Raw genomic sequence first — 17,581 nt, forward strand, 5'->3', positions numbered from 1 at the left:
GGAGAAAAGGCTATTGGTTCAGCAAAACCAATAGTGGCCATCCTCTGGCGACTCGTGGCGAGCAAGGAGGTGAACAGCAAATCACAGTCAGTTGTCTTCAATAGGGGTGCAATAGTTAATCGATTGATTTAATCGATTAAAATAATGATTGATTAAAAATGATCAATTTTGTGGGGGGTGATTGATACACACACACTCATGCAATCAAACAGGGTGCGACCGTTCATCGAACTAACCGATTTAAACGATTATAAAACTAATCGATTACAAAAAAATACATTTTCAAAAATAGCTAATCGACAAGCTACCACTTGAGTTAGAATCAACTAGAATCAAATCAATCAACGATGATATATGTATAGTTAGCCTTATAGTTACACTAATTAAAAATAAGATACGAAATATATACATACATATTATTTAAAACAACAAAAGAAGACTTCAATTCTGTCCTGGTCATCTGCACCTGGGCTGGCCATGTTCGCAGAATACCATTAGTAGAAATAAACAGAACAGCATTAAGTATCATGCTTGTGCTATCACCAGTAAATGGCCATATAAATAGGCTTGTTTGTGCGTATGTCCCGAGGGACTCCAACCGAACAGCTGTCCGTCTGTTCCCATTCCGTTTTACAAACCGGCGCCAGGGTTTGCAGGGACGGCAGCAGCCAACGCAGGTTAACTCATCATCATGTTAATGGGGCAACGGGAAGAGCCATGGGCTGTGTGGGCCACCCTGACACAGACCATAAACTCTGAACCATGTTTAATAATGCTGCTTGTGGTTCATTTATACAAGCCTACTCTGATATCAACGATACTGTATTTGGATGTAAGGGGAGGAGATGAGAGCCAGACCGATCGGTTTGGCCGATAGTCATTATTTGCCTATTGTTACGACATCAGTGTCGGCAATACGTTTTAAAAAATGTTCAAAAATAGCGTCTTTTTTTCCTATGGATTAGTCACCCCATGGAGACTTGAATTCATGGATATTCTTTAGTTTTTGTCAGATTCCTAAGCCAATAATTTGATGACCAGCGGACCGGTAGGCAGCAGTTCCGGTAGAAGACACAAAGGAGACTCTTTGTGTCTCCTACCGGAACCGCTGCCGGTCATCAAATTATTGGCTTAGGAATGCAACATTTCTTTTTAGATATCCACGAATTCAAGTCTCCATGGGGTAACTAATGGATAGAAAAAAAAACTAATTTTGTGGGTGAAACATCCCTTTAAGTGGATACATTAAGTATTATTAATGCTATGTGCTCAAACAGACACTTTAATCAAATCTAAGTTTTGCACTTTGCACTTTTTGGTCAAATCATCGTTAATCAGTGGCCGAGGAGAGGAGAAGCCATGTGGAGCGTCTTTAACGCTATACAAATGTAACGAAAGGTTACATTTGTACACCGACAATTTTTACTTTACTGTGTACCGTCTCTGAGGGTGTGTGTGGGTCAAGGTCCTAGAAGGAAGTGTAGTAATAGCAGCATGTCATGGCAAACACAAAGCCTGATAAGTGTTAGCACTGATATGAGCAGGTAAACATGTGTCCACTCTCTCTGTGTGGCGTCTGTGTGACAAGCAGAGTCAGAGAGTGTGTGTGTGTGTGTACCAGAGCTGTAGCTGTCTGTGGAGGACTGAGAGATGGAGCGAGACAGCGAGCGACGGCCAATCTTGGTAGGACGCTTGTTAAACTCCTGTTTCTGGTCAGCAAACTGGATCTGTTGAGACAAAGAGAGACAGAGATCAGAATTCAACGTAAGCACAGGAAACGGATTTACTCTGTCCCGCCGCTCCAAACCAAGAAAATGGCTTGGTTTGAATTTGAATTAATAATATTAATATAAAGCAAATCATTTACATAAAAACATGTCATGGTATGTTTTCCGGTTCTAAAAACGCCTTCTAAATCCTGACCTCAGTTTTCTTTATAACTTCAAATATTGATTAAAAAATTACAAAAAATGTACATTGCTATATACTGTACATATACTGTAGCAACAACAACCCCAAAAGGGTTTCCCGGATTGAAAGGTATACACCATACACGGGCAACTGGCCACCAAGCCGAGCTTGTAGATCGGCTATTTTTGCTACTTTTGTGTGACATAGAATGGCGAAGTACAGCATTAATTTACAAAAAAATACAAAAAATACGGAGATAAGCGGTGTCTGCCCGACAGTATATGCAATGTGGTCCTCTGGAGTGAGTGTGGAAATATAGTGGCCCTCTCCATCATCAAAGTTGCCCTGGTATATACTGTACGTACAGGGGATCCCGGTCTAAATGGGTGAGGCCAACTTATTTATTGACCTCACCATGGTGAGGTCAATAAATAAGAAATTAAAGTGCACTACGTTGGTTCCATTGATCAAAGCCAGAACAACAACACAATCCATTGATGGATCGTTGAAATAAACACGCTCTGAAAAATGCACCCCGTTTCGGCTGCCGTGTTAAGTGGTCGGACGGATGGGTCCGCATACACCTTTGAGACTTTCATGTGGGCCCTGATCCAGAAAGGGCCGGGGGAACCGCTGTGGCAGGGTGACACCAACCTTGCGACCGTCCAGACAAGAGTCACAAGGCTTTGACACTTTTCGTGTCGCTGTTGGGTTTGTAAATGTCACAAACAGATGGCTAAAGTTCACTTTATTGTTATGCACTTCTATTGTTGTGAGTTCACGTCGACATGGCGAGATACCGTGCGCCAAAAACAAGGGGAAAGCCATTATCAGCGTGTAATCAAGGCCGCATAACTCGCACTCGGCAGTTCATCCTGGGACGACAGGAGTGTGAGGAGAGTTAAATTAGGTCAGGTTCTATAAGGCTATCCGGGTCATTCATTGACCAGCTGTGTGTGCAAATTATTACGTATGCATTAACCGCCCGTGGCTTTGATCACCCCGCGCCTGTTTTTAGCGCAATAGTCATTATCATAAAATTAAGTACAGCGACTAAACTCTGTGTTTGTTTAATCGTGTCAAAAAAGTAGTTTGAATCAGTCACAGTTTAAAATCAATCACAGTTTAAAAAGACGCTGTAAAATGTGTGTTAATTTAACTCTGAGAGTGTACAAATGGAACGGAATGCACCAGCGATGCAAGTCGGGAACGATTTAGAGTTTGAAGTCTGTTCGGTCGGACTTCTCTCGAGATACGTAAACTACAGACAGACAGAGGGACAGACAGACAGACACTGACAGAGTGCCGCGCTACGAGCTTGTATATCTGCTATTTTAGAAAAATCATGAAAATGTGTGCAAGTATTTGAATATGTACATTTTTAAAGCAAACATTTGTAACTCGAATCTTTGCTTCTGGGGATCCCTGGAACAAAATATTTTACAAATGTTTGCTTAAAAAAAAATATATATACGGGGCGCCCGCTGGCCTAGCGGTTCAGGCGCATACCACATAGGCTGGTAATCCAGTCCTACAGCGTGTCGTGGGTTCGAATCCCGATCGGCCTTTGCTGTGTGTCCCCCCCCCCCCCCCCCCATCTCTCCCCATTTCCTGTCAGCCTACTTTCCTCTCAAATAAAGGCAGAGAAAGGCCCAAAAATATTCTTATAAAAAAAAGTGAAATGTGGGTGACAGCCCTGGTTGGGACAGTGTTGTGCAACACAACCATGTCGGTCACACAGGTGTCTGATGCCTCCAGAGAGGATAACGTTACGGCCCTGAGCCGTACGATGGAGGATTGGACTTTACATTCAGAGATATGAAATGGGATTTTAAGTGGGAGGGAGAGAGAGCTTGGTAAAACACTCAGGGAGTGAAGATTGGACTTTTCAATCAGAGATGAAATTGGATTTTAAGTGGGGGGGAAGAAAATAGAGACAGAAAGACAAAGACAGAAAGAGAGAGAGAGAGAGAGAGAGAGAGAGAGAGAGAGAGAGAGAGAGAGAGAGAGAGAGAGAGAGAGACACAGACAGACAGACAGACAGAGAGAGAGAGACACACAGAGAGAGGGAGACAGAGAGAGAGAGAGACACACAGAGAGACACACAGACAGAGAGACACAGATAGGAGACAGAGAGAGACACACACACACACACACACACACACACACACAGAGAAGAGAGAGAAAGAGAGAGAGAGGGAGGGAGATGAAGAGATTAGAGAAACCTTGGTAAAACACTCAGGGAGTGATAATGCTTTATGAAACAGAACACGGTGTGTGTGTGTGTGTGTGTGTGTGTGTGTGTGTGTAAATTGATGCCACAGAGCCGCCATAGTGAGTCAGCGATGTCTGTCGTGATCTTTCCTTTCATTTATATCCAGTACATGAACGCACGCGCGCGCACGCACACACACACACACACACACACACACACACACACACACACACACACACACACACACACACACACACACACACACACACACACACACACACACACACACACACACACACACACACACACACACACACACACACACACACACACACACACACACACACACACACACACACACACACACACACACACACACACACACACCAGCTAATGACAGAGAAGGGAACCGCTGTCCAATGGCAGGAAGCGTTACAACACAAAGAGGTCGTGTAAGGATACACATACAGTATGTTAAAGCTACCCTCCGTAACGTTCATGTTCCACCCGGGATTCAAGCCTTTTAACAAAGAAACATTTAAGACATTTTTCTATTTTTGATCAAATCAAAGCATAAAGTAATTGTTTAATAAAAAATGTCCAATGTATCTTCAAGTAATGTTATGTAAAGCACAATAAACTGTCGAAACCACCAGCTCTCTAACTCCCACAAGTCTGATTTCAGCAAATAAAGACAAAAGATAATGTTTTATACATCGTTCAATTGAGTCATTAAGTAAGATCAGAGAAAACATGACATTACAGAGGTCAATTAATACCATGATAAGACTTCAAAGTCATATCACCCAGCTCTACCTTGAGGTATAATAATTAATCGTTATGCCAGAAGGGAGGACTTCAATGGTCGCTGCAATTATTATGGTCCTTGTAGTTTTCCCTCACTGTATAGTCGCACCCAGTGTCCACATGATGCTGGGTAACTACTTAAAGGGGAAGACCACTTTGGTAGAGGTTTGGGTTGTGCCATGACGTAACTCCAAAAAGGTGGGCAAGAAATCAAAAATAATTTCTCCATTGATTAGAAATTGATCATTCAAAATATGCTCCTCATTGACTTACATTGTACGTTAAAACACCTCTCAAAGTCACTCTTTTAGCACAAACAAACGCAAACTAAGTTGATTCAGACAATATAGAACATCACCAAACCCAGTACTGTTTATTTTTTAATTAATGTCAACTTCCTGCTGATTTTACTACTTGAAGAACCGGATCCAGATCCATACACGCGCGCATATGTGTGAGTACGTGCGTGTGATTGAAGGGTTCGTTTGGGCGCGTTATGGATCTGAAAGATTAACAGGGATCTCTTTCTCATTCTCTCTCCTCTACGTTCTCTCTGATCCAGACCAAACTGGCCGAGCCATGCGCCTGTGGACACAATGCCACAAATTGTTTTCCTTCCTTTCACCCCCCCCACCCCTTCTCTCTTTTGGGCTGGTTTAATTGTTGACTGTTCCACAGCTCGGAGGCCTCTGGGGGTGGCTGGTATCAGGACTAGAAGTACCAGTTGGAATGATACAGAGGTCGTAGCATTAGGAAGTATTGAAAAGGCTCTACATACAAAAAAATATATATACAAACACATGAACAATCAAACAATTCCACTGCGCTCGGGTGGTGCAGTGGTAAAGTCCCTGCCCACCACCAAGGAGGCTGTGGGTTCAAATCCACCGTGGTGCAACCGGCTTTGTCGAGCGTCTACGCAAACACAATTGGCCCGTGTTCGGGGGAGGGAAGCCGGGCGGGGAGGAGGAGGGCGATATTGGTCATCGCACGTACTCCTACGGGCTGGGGGCGGCACCTGTCAGCGGGGAGTGTTGGGCGGGAGGAGTAGGACGAAGGCTCTACGTCCTCCTGGTGGGGGCTCCTCACTGGCAGGTGAGTCAGTAGGATACGACCGCAATGACAACACAGAAATGTGTGTGGGGAGCAATCAATTGGCACAATGACGAAATTGGGGAGAAAAAATTTGCCTCAGCAAACTTAAGCACATTAATGTTATAGGATTTATAAAAGTATTTTTTTCTCTGCTTTCTGTTGCTTTTTGGCAAAAACAAGCCACATTCAACTGGCCATAAACTATGGAATGGATTATCCCGACAACACGCTCCCTTTGAGGTGATTGCCGGGTGGATCGATGTGAAAAACTATTTTGCTAATTCGCTGGCAAGGGCAGCTATAGACCATGATTTAACTCTGCCAGTTAAAGAGTTAACACTGGTGTCCCAATTTCGTAGTTAAAAACTTTTTTTTTTTGTAGTTTTTTTTTTTTTTTGGGCAGGCTAGTAAACAACGCCAGCTGCAGCTAATACAAATTGATAATAGGTGTATTAGATTTCGGTGTGCCCACAGCCATAGGTGTGGCAATGTGCAAGCATAGGCAGTAGTCAACAGGTGTGTGGGGTCTGACTGACTGGAATAAGAAAGGAAAACACTCGCTGTGTTGGGCTCCAGTGTCAAAGTTGAATTTATTGCAACCACAAAGTGCCTGTGATACACATGCACTTTGTGGGTCCAATTCCAGTGTTCTAACAGACGATATTACTATGAAATTGATAATGCATTATTCTCTAGCTAGCATGAACAGGCAGACATTTAGCTGAACTCTAACCCCGCCCCCGTCCCAAACACAACAAAGTTACTGTGGTGGCGTGGTGAACTTTGTAGGCCAAAACACACTGAATGAAATTCCAACTGTCCTCTCTGTGATGAGCCACAGTAAGCCTATATTTAGGAGAGAGGTGGTGGTCAGTAGTGTCTTGGGGGTCAGTGTGCTAGCTGTGCGTCTAGACCAGATGCAGGTAGGACAGATGAAGGGCTTGGAGGAGGCTCACAGAGAGGATTGAGGATCATTTTTGGAGCTCGGGGGAATGGAAGGCCTTACTTTACGGACCTGATTTTAGAGAGAGCACATAACATAACTGCAGGTTAGCTCAAGCCCTGGGACAGAGGGCATAGCCTCGGGCTGGGCGACGTGACTTCAAGTCAATAGCGCCGATTATTTTCAAACGTTTTGCCTCCATTAACATTAATTAACAACTAACAAAAAGAAATAGACAATAAGTGAAAATAGCAGCTCTTGTAGATCAAACTGTTTGTTGTACAATGGTGGTATTCAAAACACAAGTAAGTGTATAATACAGGGTTTTGATATATGTTGTGGCCCTAGCATAGCCAAACAGAATGACCGCACACTGGGAACAGAAACACACGTACAGTATATATTTATACACACACACAATAGCTGCTTTGTTGGTACTCACGCAGCAAGTGAAATCTCTGGGTTTTTAGGATCATAGTGCACGCATTAGTAAGCCATCTGAAGAGCAAGTGAGCTAATAAGAGACCAACTTAAATCTGTCATTTTAGATATTAAACACTTTAACCATTATCTTATACTTTTTAATCGTGAAAATTAGTGCAAATCTTTGAATGTATAGGTTTTTCATAGTGAACATTTTTAACTCAAATCTTTGCTTCTGGGGGATTTTATTAATGTCCTAACATTTTTCTTTTTTTTAAGAAAAACATATGTTGCTATAATATCAGTGTTCCTCCAACTTTTTTCATGCCCCCCCCCCCATCTCAAAATATTTTGTTCCAGGTACCCCCAGAAGCAAAGATTTGAGTTAAAATATTTATATTGACAAGAAGGTCAGTTGGCTCTCATGCACTGAAGGAAGCATGAGCTCGGCCCTGGCCTCCCTGGCTGTGGGGGACTGGTGTAGCGCTGGTGTAGGGCTGGTGTAGCGCCCAGGATCACTTAGGAAATTGGCACCGGGTGAAAAAAAATGGGTTACAAAAATCGCGGGATAAAAAAAATAAATATATATATATATATATATTCAAAGATTTTCGCACATTGTCACGATTAGCTTTTCAAGAAAGCTTTTTAAGAAGGAGCATCTCTTAACCAATCCTCTTCTTTCCTGCAGGCCTGTTCCAAACCAGGTTCTAATGCCCTCCTGATAATGTGAGGCTCTTTGGCTGAATGGTACCAAATGTGGGGTCCATTTTTACACTCTTCTGAGTTAGATAGACACTATGGACTGCTGGCTTGTGGCGCAAAGATCAGAAAATGATTTGAGGATCCACAACCAAAAATCCCATGACAAGTCATACATTTCTTTAATAAGCCAGTTGTTGGTATACACACACACACACACACACACACACACACACACACACACACACACACACACACACACACACACACACACACACACACACACACACACACACACACACACACACACACACACACACACACACACACACACACACACACACACACTTGAATTCCATGTGCTTGTTTTAATCAAATAAGATGACTGGTGCAGAGGTCAAACAACAGGATATATAGCATTGCGTGTGACCTCTTCTATGCCTTCTACATGAATGCACACACACACACACACACACACACACACACACACACACACACACACACACACACACACACACACACAAGTCAACAAGACTGCGGAAGAGATTTAGAGATGACAAATAGGCACAGATGTGGTGAGGAATGGGATGAGACATAATACGTTCGGTACTTTAGAAAGTACATAATGCATTATCACTCCCTGAGTATTTTACCAATGTCTCTTTCTCACTCTCTCATCTCTCTCTTCTCTCCGTCTCTCTCTACACCCGCACTTCAAATCCCATTTAATGTCTGAATGAAAAGTCCAATCAACAGATAATCACATAACGTTGCTGTCCGGTGGAAACCTTGTATTTTATGACGAAAACCCTTACTTTTCAGGAAATGTACAAAAATAACCAGTGGATCCAAAGTTGTTATTTAGTCACAAGCTATTGTTCACACTTTAACGTTTCAATCAAGAATCAATCATTATAAAACCCACAGATACACTAAACAACTTTCACTTTCCAAAAATGACAAAAACATCAAATTGAGCTTGTAGATCTGCTATTTTCAAATAGCCTATGTATAAAATAGGGCTAAAGTGGTTAATGTATGTTTTATAATGTAATAATGTATATCTGCAAAGTAACTAGTTAACTAAAGTTTTCAAATGTAGTGGAGTAAAAGTACAATATTTTCCTGAGAGATGTAGTGGAGTACAAGTAAAAGTATTGAGAATTGGCAATACTCCACTAAAGTAAAAATACCTCAACATTTGACTTAAGTACAGTACTTGAGTAAATGTACTTAGTTACTTTACACCACTGGTCTTTATAAACAAACTGGTCGTCCAATTTGCCCTCAGTTGCTGATGTCTAAACAAACTATTTGTGTGTGAGATGAAATAATAAGCCACATCTGAGGTGAAAATGTGACAAATGATCCTGTGTGTGTGTGTGTGTGCTTTTCCCCCATGGTTGTATATATGAGACAACACATCTCACACACACGCAGTGTTTACGAGGAATCCTGCAGAGTGGCCCCAGGATCAGTGAACAAGGAGTTAAGCTAGTTTTTACTCATGGCTTTGGCTCAAATTACAAGCACCAACACACGCACCTTGTCTCATTATTATGCACACACACATGAACGCACACGCACACACACACACAGTCTTTGGACACCTAAACATTATAGTAGTTTAAAGTCCACATTTCAACCTTGACAGCAGTTCTTTTTTGGCAAACAACCAAACATTAATGCTCTCAGCTCTCAACATCACTCCATTCCTATCAGACCAGGTTGTGACAACCATGAGAATCACTGGGAAACTGTGATGCTGTTAACTGGCAGCTCTGTCTTTTTGGGGAGGAGGTAAGCAAAACATCCTTCTGAAACTTAAAAAAAAAGATTTGGCAAAATATCCAAAGAATCTAGTGAATACATAATAGGGCTGTGTAACGGTTCTGAAACCAAACCGAAAAACACCATTCCGAAACTCAGGTTCTGAAACCTTCCCGTATCACGATAGATATAAAGTACTTTTTTTTTTAGGCAGGGTAAAGCGTTAACCAATGTAGGCGGGGCAAACCGGGGGTATAGGTGAAATAGCAGCGTCCTCGACTGGCTCTGAGAGGGTTTTCGAATGACTTTACGAACAACATATTTTGAGATGGGGGTCCGCGGCCAATTACATATAATTTTGGAGGTCCTTGACATGGAAAAGTTGGAGCACCACTGATAAAGCAACATACCGTTAGGATTTAGAAAACATTTTTAGATTCTGTATTTGGCCGCGGACCCCACATCTCAAAATGTTTTGTTCCAGGGACCCCCAGAAGATTTGAGTTACAAATGTTTGCTTTAAAAAAAACATATATTCAAAGATTTGCACACATTTTCAAGATTTTTCAATTATTTTTTGCAGAATTACAAGCTTGTATGGTCTTTTTTGAACAGCCAAAGACATCTTAAAATAACACAGATGTGTTCCCGGATTGAATGGGTTAATCTAGCCAGGTTCCTATCCATTACAGATGCCGACTGATCGTCCTTAATAACGTGTGAATAGTGCATGTCAAAACTTAACGCACCAGAGAATGCTCACGACTAATGCCACGCATCACCACCACCACCACCACCACCCTCTGCAAATACACGTGTCTGTGTGTATGAGAGTGCCGGCATGGCACCAGCCATGGCACACAGCCACCACAGTGCCAGCAGCCACCAGGGTGCATGCCAGGCTAGCTCGCCAACACCGCCTTCCCTCTCTCTCTCTTTCTCTCAATAGCTGCCAGACCACATTTAGTGCTTTGTGGCGGGACAGAGGGGGTAAATGAGACATGGGTTGAAGTCAGGGACTTCTTTTCTTTCTTTCAAGCCCTGGGACAGCCAGTGTCACCCGGGACTCCCTCTGTCTTTGGTGTTTCGCCCAGGTGGGCGTGGTTATACGCCTAAACCTAACTTCACAAAAAGTATGCCTCAACCCAGTGGTTCCCAAACTTTTTGGCCGTGACCCAAAAGAGATATTCCCAGGACCCAAACTAGTGAAAATGGCAGATCTACAAGCTCACAACGTGTCGAATAATTGTGAGGGAAAAAAAGTGAAAATCTTTTGGCTATTTACTTGCGAGTCGCGACCCATACAAATGGGTCTCAACCCACTGTTTGGGAACCACTGCCTTAACCTGACCTCAAAAACACCTGGGAAAGAGGGAGTCCCAGTGGTCACGCAGGTCAGGCCTCACTGGGAGCAGTGAGACTTTGAGGCTGCATTACACATCCAGTAGGCAGGCCCGTCTTCCCAACAAGCAGCTAAATAGATATATGTGAGGATATTGTTGCCGTCATAGAAGAAAACCACTTATCTACATAAATGTAACTTTTTGTGTTTGGTTTCGTAAATCATAAATCAACGCCCTACTTGATCATACTACAGCGTCACACAAAAGCATCAAAGTAGCAGATCTACAAGCTCAAAAACGCGGCGCGAAGCGACGCGTTTTGAGCTTGTAGATCTGCTACTTTTGAATTTGAATAGAATTTGAGTAAATGGTAAATGGTGCATTTTATATAGCGCTTTTATCCAAAGCGCTTTACATAGATTGTGCATTACATTCACCCAATAAAAACGATCTATCTATCTATCCAAATGCAGGTGGAGATCAGGTGGAAATTCCAAAATGTCAGCATTTTCCTCTAACTTGGACAACAATAGGCGATGACGTACTACTTGATAATATGCCAACAGGCTAAGCTCATGGCTGACAATGTGTTTAGTGTGAGTAGAGGACGTCTGCCTACCGCTATTTAATTGCCTGAATGACAGATATTCCCTCATACTAATCTTTCTTAAAGGAAGTGAGACGGAAAGGAAACAACTCTTTCTATTTTTGGGGACAAGTGCAGACCAGAGAAAAAAAGTAAACCAGGCTGTTGAAAAGTGAAACATCATCCGTTCTGTGACAGATGTGTGACTTTAGCCACACAGCGATAGCACGAAAAAACATTAAAACATCCATTAACCCATTAAAACAAGGAAAGCATCGGTGTCATTTTAGATATTAGCTATATACACACACACACACATATATATATAATATATATATACATATTACACACACAGACACACGTTTTTCAGAAGACTCTCAAAATAACACATATAGTTCTCAAAATAACACATATTCAAGCTCACTGAGCGTCACAAAGTGACGCAATGTGAGCTTATACATCTGCTTTTTGATTTTTTGAAAAATCTAAAATTGTTATATATATATATATATATACGCACACACACATACATACACACACACACACACACACACAAATCTTCTCTTCTAGAGGGTTCCTGGCACAAAACATTTTCAGATGGGTGAGTCCACGGCCAAATATATATCATTGTGGGGGTCCTTTTCACTAGAAAGTTTGAGAACTACTGATTTAGAAGGCTGATTTAAATAGATGCAAATCTAAAATCCTATCAGATCCAAAACATGTCTGTTTTTTTTTTGTTTGTTTTTTTAAGTGTACCAACTTCATCAAGAGGCTTTGAGCGGGGTTAGCAGTTCTGTAAAAGGAGACAGGACGGGGCATCGAGGCCATCGGCTGAATGATGAGAACAAGCTAGCTACAGATACTATGGGGGTCTGCAGTGGGCAAGAGGGCAACATCGGGACCCAACAGCTGAAATAAAACGACAACGAAAAAGAAAACAGCTCAGCCCCACTGGGCCAGGCAGAAAGCGAAAACAAACACACATGCACAGATGTCCTCAACCCATTCATTCCGGGAACTCATCTGTGTCACTTTAGATTTCTTTGGCTATTCAAAAATAGCAGATCTACAAGCTCATAGCGTGGCACTGAGTGCTCAAAGGTACGATGAGCTTGTAGATCTGCTATTTTTGGGGAAAAAAACATTGAACATTTGTGCAAATCTTTGAATACATATTTTTTAAAGCGAACATTTGTTACTCAAATATTTGGTTCTGGAGGTCCCTGGAAAAAAATATTTTACAAATGTTCGCTTTAAAAAATATATATATACACCGGTAGTCAAAGGTTTGAACACATTTTCACGATTTTTCAAAAATAGCAGATCTACAAGCTCATATCGCGGCACTCGGTGCCTCGCTGAGCTTGTATATCTGCTATTTTTTAATAGCCAAAAAAAATCTTAAAAGAAACAGCTCAGCCCCACTGGGGCCAGGCAGAGAGCGAAAACAAACACACATGCACAGATGTACGGGCGGTTGGTGGGAAATGTGAGATATGATACCGATGTGTGTTTTAGGGCAGCCTGTGGAGCGAGCGGGACACAGCGAAGGTTTGCGCGAGAGAAGCAACATAGACAGGTGTGTGTGTGTGTGTGTGTGTGTGTGTGTGTGTGTGTGTAGTGGTGGAAAACGTAATCAAATGTTTTACTTAAGTAAAAGTATCAATACTGCAATGTAGAAATACTCCATTACAAGTAAAAGTCAGAAATTCAAAGTTTACTAGAGTAAAAGTACAAAAGTATTGGTATCAGCCCCATTTCACAACTTTTCAAATGTATAAAAATCTTTTGAAAATAGCCGATCTGCAAGCTCACAATGGTCGCACTGCTTGTAGATCGTCTATTTTCAAATAACCAAAGTATATATATATATAGGTCTGAAGTGGTTCATGTATGTTTTGTAATAATCAAAATCTACAAAGTAACTAGTAACTATACGGTGGACCCGTGCGCAAGGAAACCAGGGTTTTTGGTCTGCCTTCAGCGCTCCACTTCTGGTGGTGCGGTTTTCATTCCCACTAACAATATTTCTCACACTAACACCAATTCTCCCAAAGAACATGGATCGTTTTGGTTATAAGCCCACTTGTTTCTATGATGAAAGAGCAATTTAAAATGTTACTACGGTAACTTTCCGTGGTCTTGTCGGCTTCGAGGGCGCTATTGTTAAATGAGTTTCGGCTTGTTTCTAATGGGGGAAGGAATGGCACACACTAGGGCATTCACGAATAGTGATTTTTAGCATTCGAATTATTCGACCTAAAAGTAGTCGAATATTCGATTATTCGCCGGTGATATATCATATTTTTTTCATCCAATACAAACAAGCCTTTATCATTAAAATGCCGTATTCCAAGCCTTGAAAACAATCAGCGATTAAAGGGTTAACTAATGAAAGCCTAGCCTGGTAAACCCTCCCTCCGGAAATCTCATTTCCATTTGATTTCAGAAAGGAGTCTGGTCTGAAACGCCTTTCTCCAATAATCGCTCTGCTCGCCGAGCCGACGAGCCTATCAGCGTCGTCGCTCATTGTTCTGTGATTGACAGCGACAGTTGGCCAATCAGGTGGCGAGTTCCAGTGAGCCCGAATGAACCCGAGTGCAGCCTGAGAGCCGCCGAAAAAAGACGAACGGCAGCCATTGTTGTTTGTGCGAGTGCCTTCACTTCTTACTTTCAGTTTTATAACGCTTTCAAACTTCTTTTTTGAGGCACGGAATTTACTTATAAGATATCGTTTGGATAGAATTTAGTTGTTTAACTTCATATATGTGGTCAATTAATCATGACAGAGCCTATTTAAAAATATAAATTTAGAGAACCGGCAGGGGCGGGGAGTGACACGCATGTATCCCAATAAGGCAACCTATTTTCGGCATGGCCGTCCCAAAAGTCCCGTTGCGTCACATAGTCTGGAGCTCGTCAAAATGAACTGCTCATTGGCTGAAGGGGACAACGGTATTACTCCCGCCCAACTCCAGCCCACAGCGATTATTGCAGAAAGGCGTTTCAGACCAGACTCCTTTCTGAAATCAAATGGAAATGAGATTTCCGGAGGGAGGGTTTACCAGGCCAATGAAAGCCAGCTGTGCGTTCTGATTGGTCTAAACCCAAATCAGCTGGTCCAGGCATAGCAGATGTACAACTGCACATCGCCTCACGGATGGACGCGTTGTGAGCTTGTAGATCTGCTATTTTCGCTACAACACTCTTCTACGACGAAGCCTAGCATAACATGCGTTGCTGCTGCTCTGCTCTGCGATACCACGGCTCTGGTTGAAAAAAAACGTAGCAAACTTATTAATTCAGTTCATTTAACTTGGAATAAGTCAAATGATTTTCCAAGCCTATCCCATCTACAATATGTGTTCAACACAACAACAACCACAGTTCCATCCTTCGGTCCGGTCGTTACAAGGCATCTTTCTGGCATGCGCGCTGCTGTTTCAGCGCACCACTTGAGTGACGGCACAACGTCACATACAGTATGAAATGATTTGACAACAATCAACCATGAATGGATTAAGAGAACTACAAACACAAGAGCTCACAGCTGCTTGTCTGCTGTTGAGAAGCCCCTGCTAAAAAAGAAAAATCAACAAAATCTAAAAAAAATAATCCAAAAAAATGAAAATAATAATAATTAAAATAATAGCGATTATTCGACGTCGGTTTACAACGTCGAATAGTGGCTTTGATATTCGAATATTCGAATATTCGACTATTCGGTGAATGCCCTAGCACACACGTAAATCCCGCCCACTACATTTGATTGGGTAAAGCGCGGCCTGCTTCCTGATCTGATAGCACGCCCACTTGTAAGCAATGCACACGGGTTGTCAACACGGCTACCGACAGATTCAAACGCAGAGCAGAATCTGTTCTTGAGAGATTAGCTTCAACATGACGGTCAACACTACCTTCCCCAAAGAAACACTACAACTGGAATGGACTACTTCCTGGGATTAATTTTGTCTAGTTTACCAGACGCAGGTAAAAGACTTAGGATAGCTACCAATTTCTCACATGTGTCTGAAACTTACACATACAACAGCTACGTAGCCTGCCTGGCACCATGGCCTGCTGTCCACAGAATTTACAGTTCTACTGTGACACACATTACTGTGAATACCCACCACCACCATCACACCTGCATGACAGTACATGTATCTCTCAGCTTTTTTTTTTCTCTCTCTCTCTCTCTCTCTCTCTCTCTCTCTCTCTCTCTCTCTCTCTCTCTCTCTCTCTCTCTCTCTCTCTCTCTCTCTCTCTCTCTCTCTCTCTCTCTCTCTCTCTCTCTCTCTCTCTCTCTCTCTCTCTCTCTCTCTCTCTCTCTCTCTCTCTCTCTCTCTCTCTCTCTCTCTCTCTCTCTCTCTCTCTCTCTCTCTCTCTCTCTCTCTCTCTCTCTCTTTTGAAGCCAGCAAAGCCGCAAACTATGCTCGTGGTTGAATGGTGGCCCTTTCCAATCACATTCAATCATAAATCCACGCGGAGCTACAGTTCAAAGCTCAGAGGGAACGATGTGAAAAAAATGTATTTGACCCATCCCAAAGTCTGTGTGCATGTACACAACAACGCTCACCAAGTTCCACTGAGAGGCAGTGGTGGAAAAGGTACTCAAATGTTTTACTTAAGTACAAGTATCAATATTGCAATGTAGAAATACTCTGTTACAAGCAAAAGTCTGGCAATCAAGGTTTACTTGAGTAAAAGCAGAAAAGTTAAAGGATATGGAGATGAGAGGTTTAAATTTAAATACAGCTACGTCTAGCCTGACGTCAGACCATGGCAGGTGGTCTGACTCAGCAAAACATCATTATTCTCCTTCTGACCCAGCTTAATCCATTATGACCGGGAACGCATCTGTGTCATTTTAAGATTTCTTTGGCTATTCAAAAACAGCAGATATACAAGCTCATAGTGCGGCACCGAGTGCCGTGCTATGAACTTGTAGATTTGCTATTTTAAAAAAAATTGTGCAAATATTTGAATACATATATATTTTTAAAGCGGACATTTGTAACTCAAATCTTTGCTTCTGGGGGGGTCCCTGGAACAACATATTTTGAGATGGGGGTCTGCGGCCAAATACATATCATTTTGGGGGTCCTTGACATGGAAAAGTTGGATACGTATTTGGCTGCGGACCCCCATCTCAAAATGTTTTGTTTCAGGGGACCCCCTCCCAGAACCAAAGATTTGAGTTACAAATGTTGGCTTTAAAAATATATATATTCAAAGATTTGCACAAATTTTCAAGATTTTTCAAAAAATAGCAAGCTCATAGCGCGGCACTCGGTGAGCTTATAGATCTGCCATTTTTTTAAATGACACATATGCGTTCCCGGTCTTAATGTGTTAAACACAGTGAGGATTCTCTCGCAGCGGCACCCTGCTGCTCTGACCTTTCAGATAAGGGGGGGGCACAGGTGCTTTCAGGGAGCTGAACCTTTGGTGTTCAAGTGGAGGGCTGCAACACATTCAATCATCTTCTCGCCCATCACACGGTTACTCGTTTGATTCATCAAATAATCATCTAAATCTATTAGACCGAACCACTTCAAGTCCTATCAAATACTTTGCTGTACATAAAAAAAACGCTTATGTTGGATTAACTGTGTAACTCCCCAACCGATACTGAGGTCACCGGTTAGCCAGTCAGAAATACCAGCTTAAAAAGAAACGCCGGTAAACTGGGAGGACCGACGTCATTCACGCATTTTACATTGTAGGGGGGGGGGGGCTGCTATTGTTTTAACACTGAGCAGCTCCTCCACCAGGTGTTA

At 42.3% G+C, this 17,581-nt stretch overlaps 1 protein-coding gene across 2 annotated transcripts in view; it reads right to left on the reverse strand.

The window, feature by feature from the left end:
- Nucleotides 1-17,581, reverse strand: part of ahcyl2b (adenosylhomocysteinase like 2b) — an 82,700-nt gene that overhangs the window by 22,578 nt on the left and 42,541 nt on the right. For both annotated transcript variants that reach the window (XM_084049356.1, XM_084049355.1), the window contains exon 2: nucleotides 1,619-1,727. In XM_084049356.1, the coding sequence (XP_083905482.1) occupies nucleotides 1,619-1,727 (109 nt within the window). The remainder of the gene's footprint in view (nucleotides 1-1,618; nucleotides 1,728-17,581) is intronic.

Source organism: Gymnoscopelus microlampas (assembly GCF_963454915.1).
Source record: "Gymnoscopelus microlampas genome assembly, chromosome: 23".
In the NCBI taxonomy this organism is placed as follows: domain Eukaryota; kingdom Metazoa; phylum Chordata; class Actinopteri; order Myctophiformes; family Myctophidae; genus Gymnoscopelus; species Gymnoscopelus microlampas.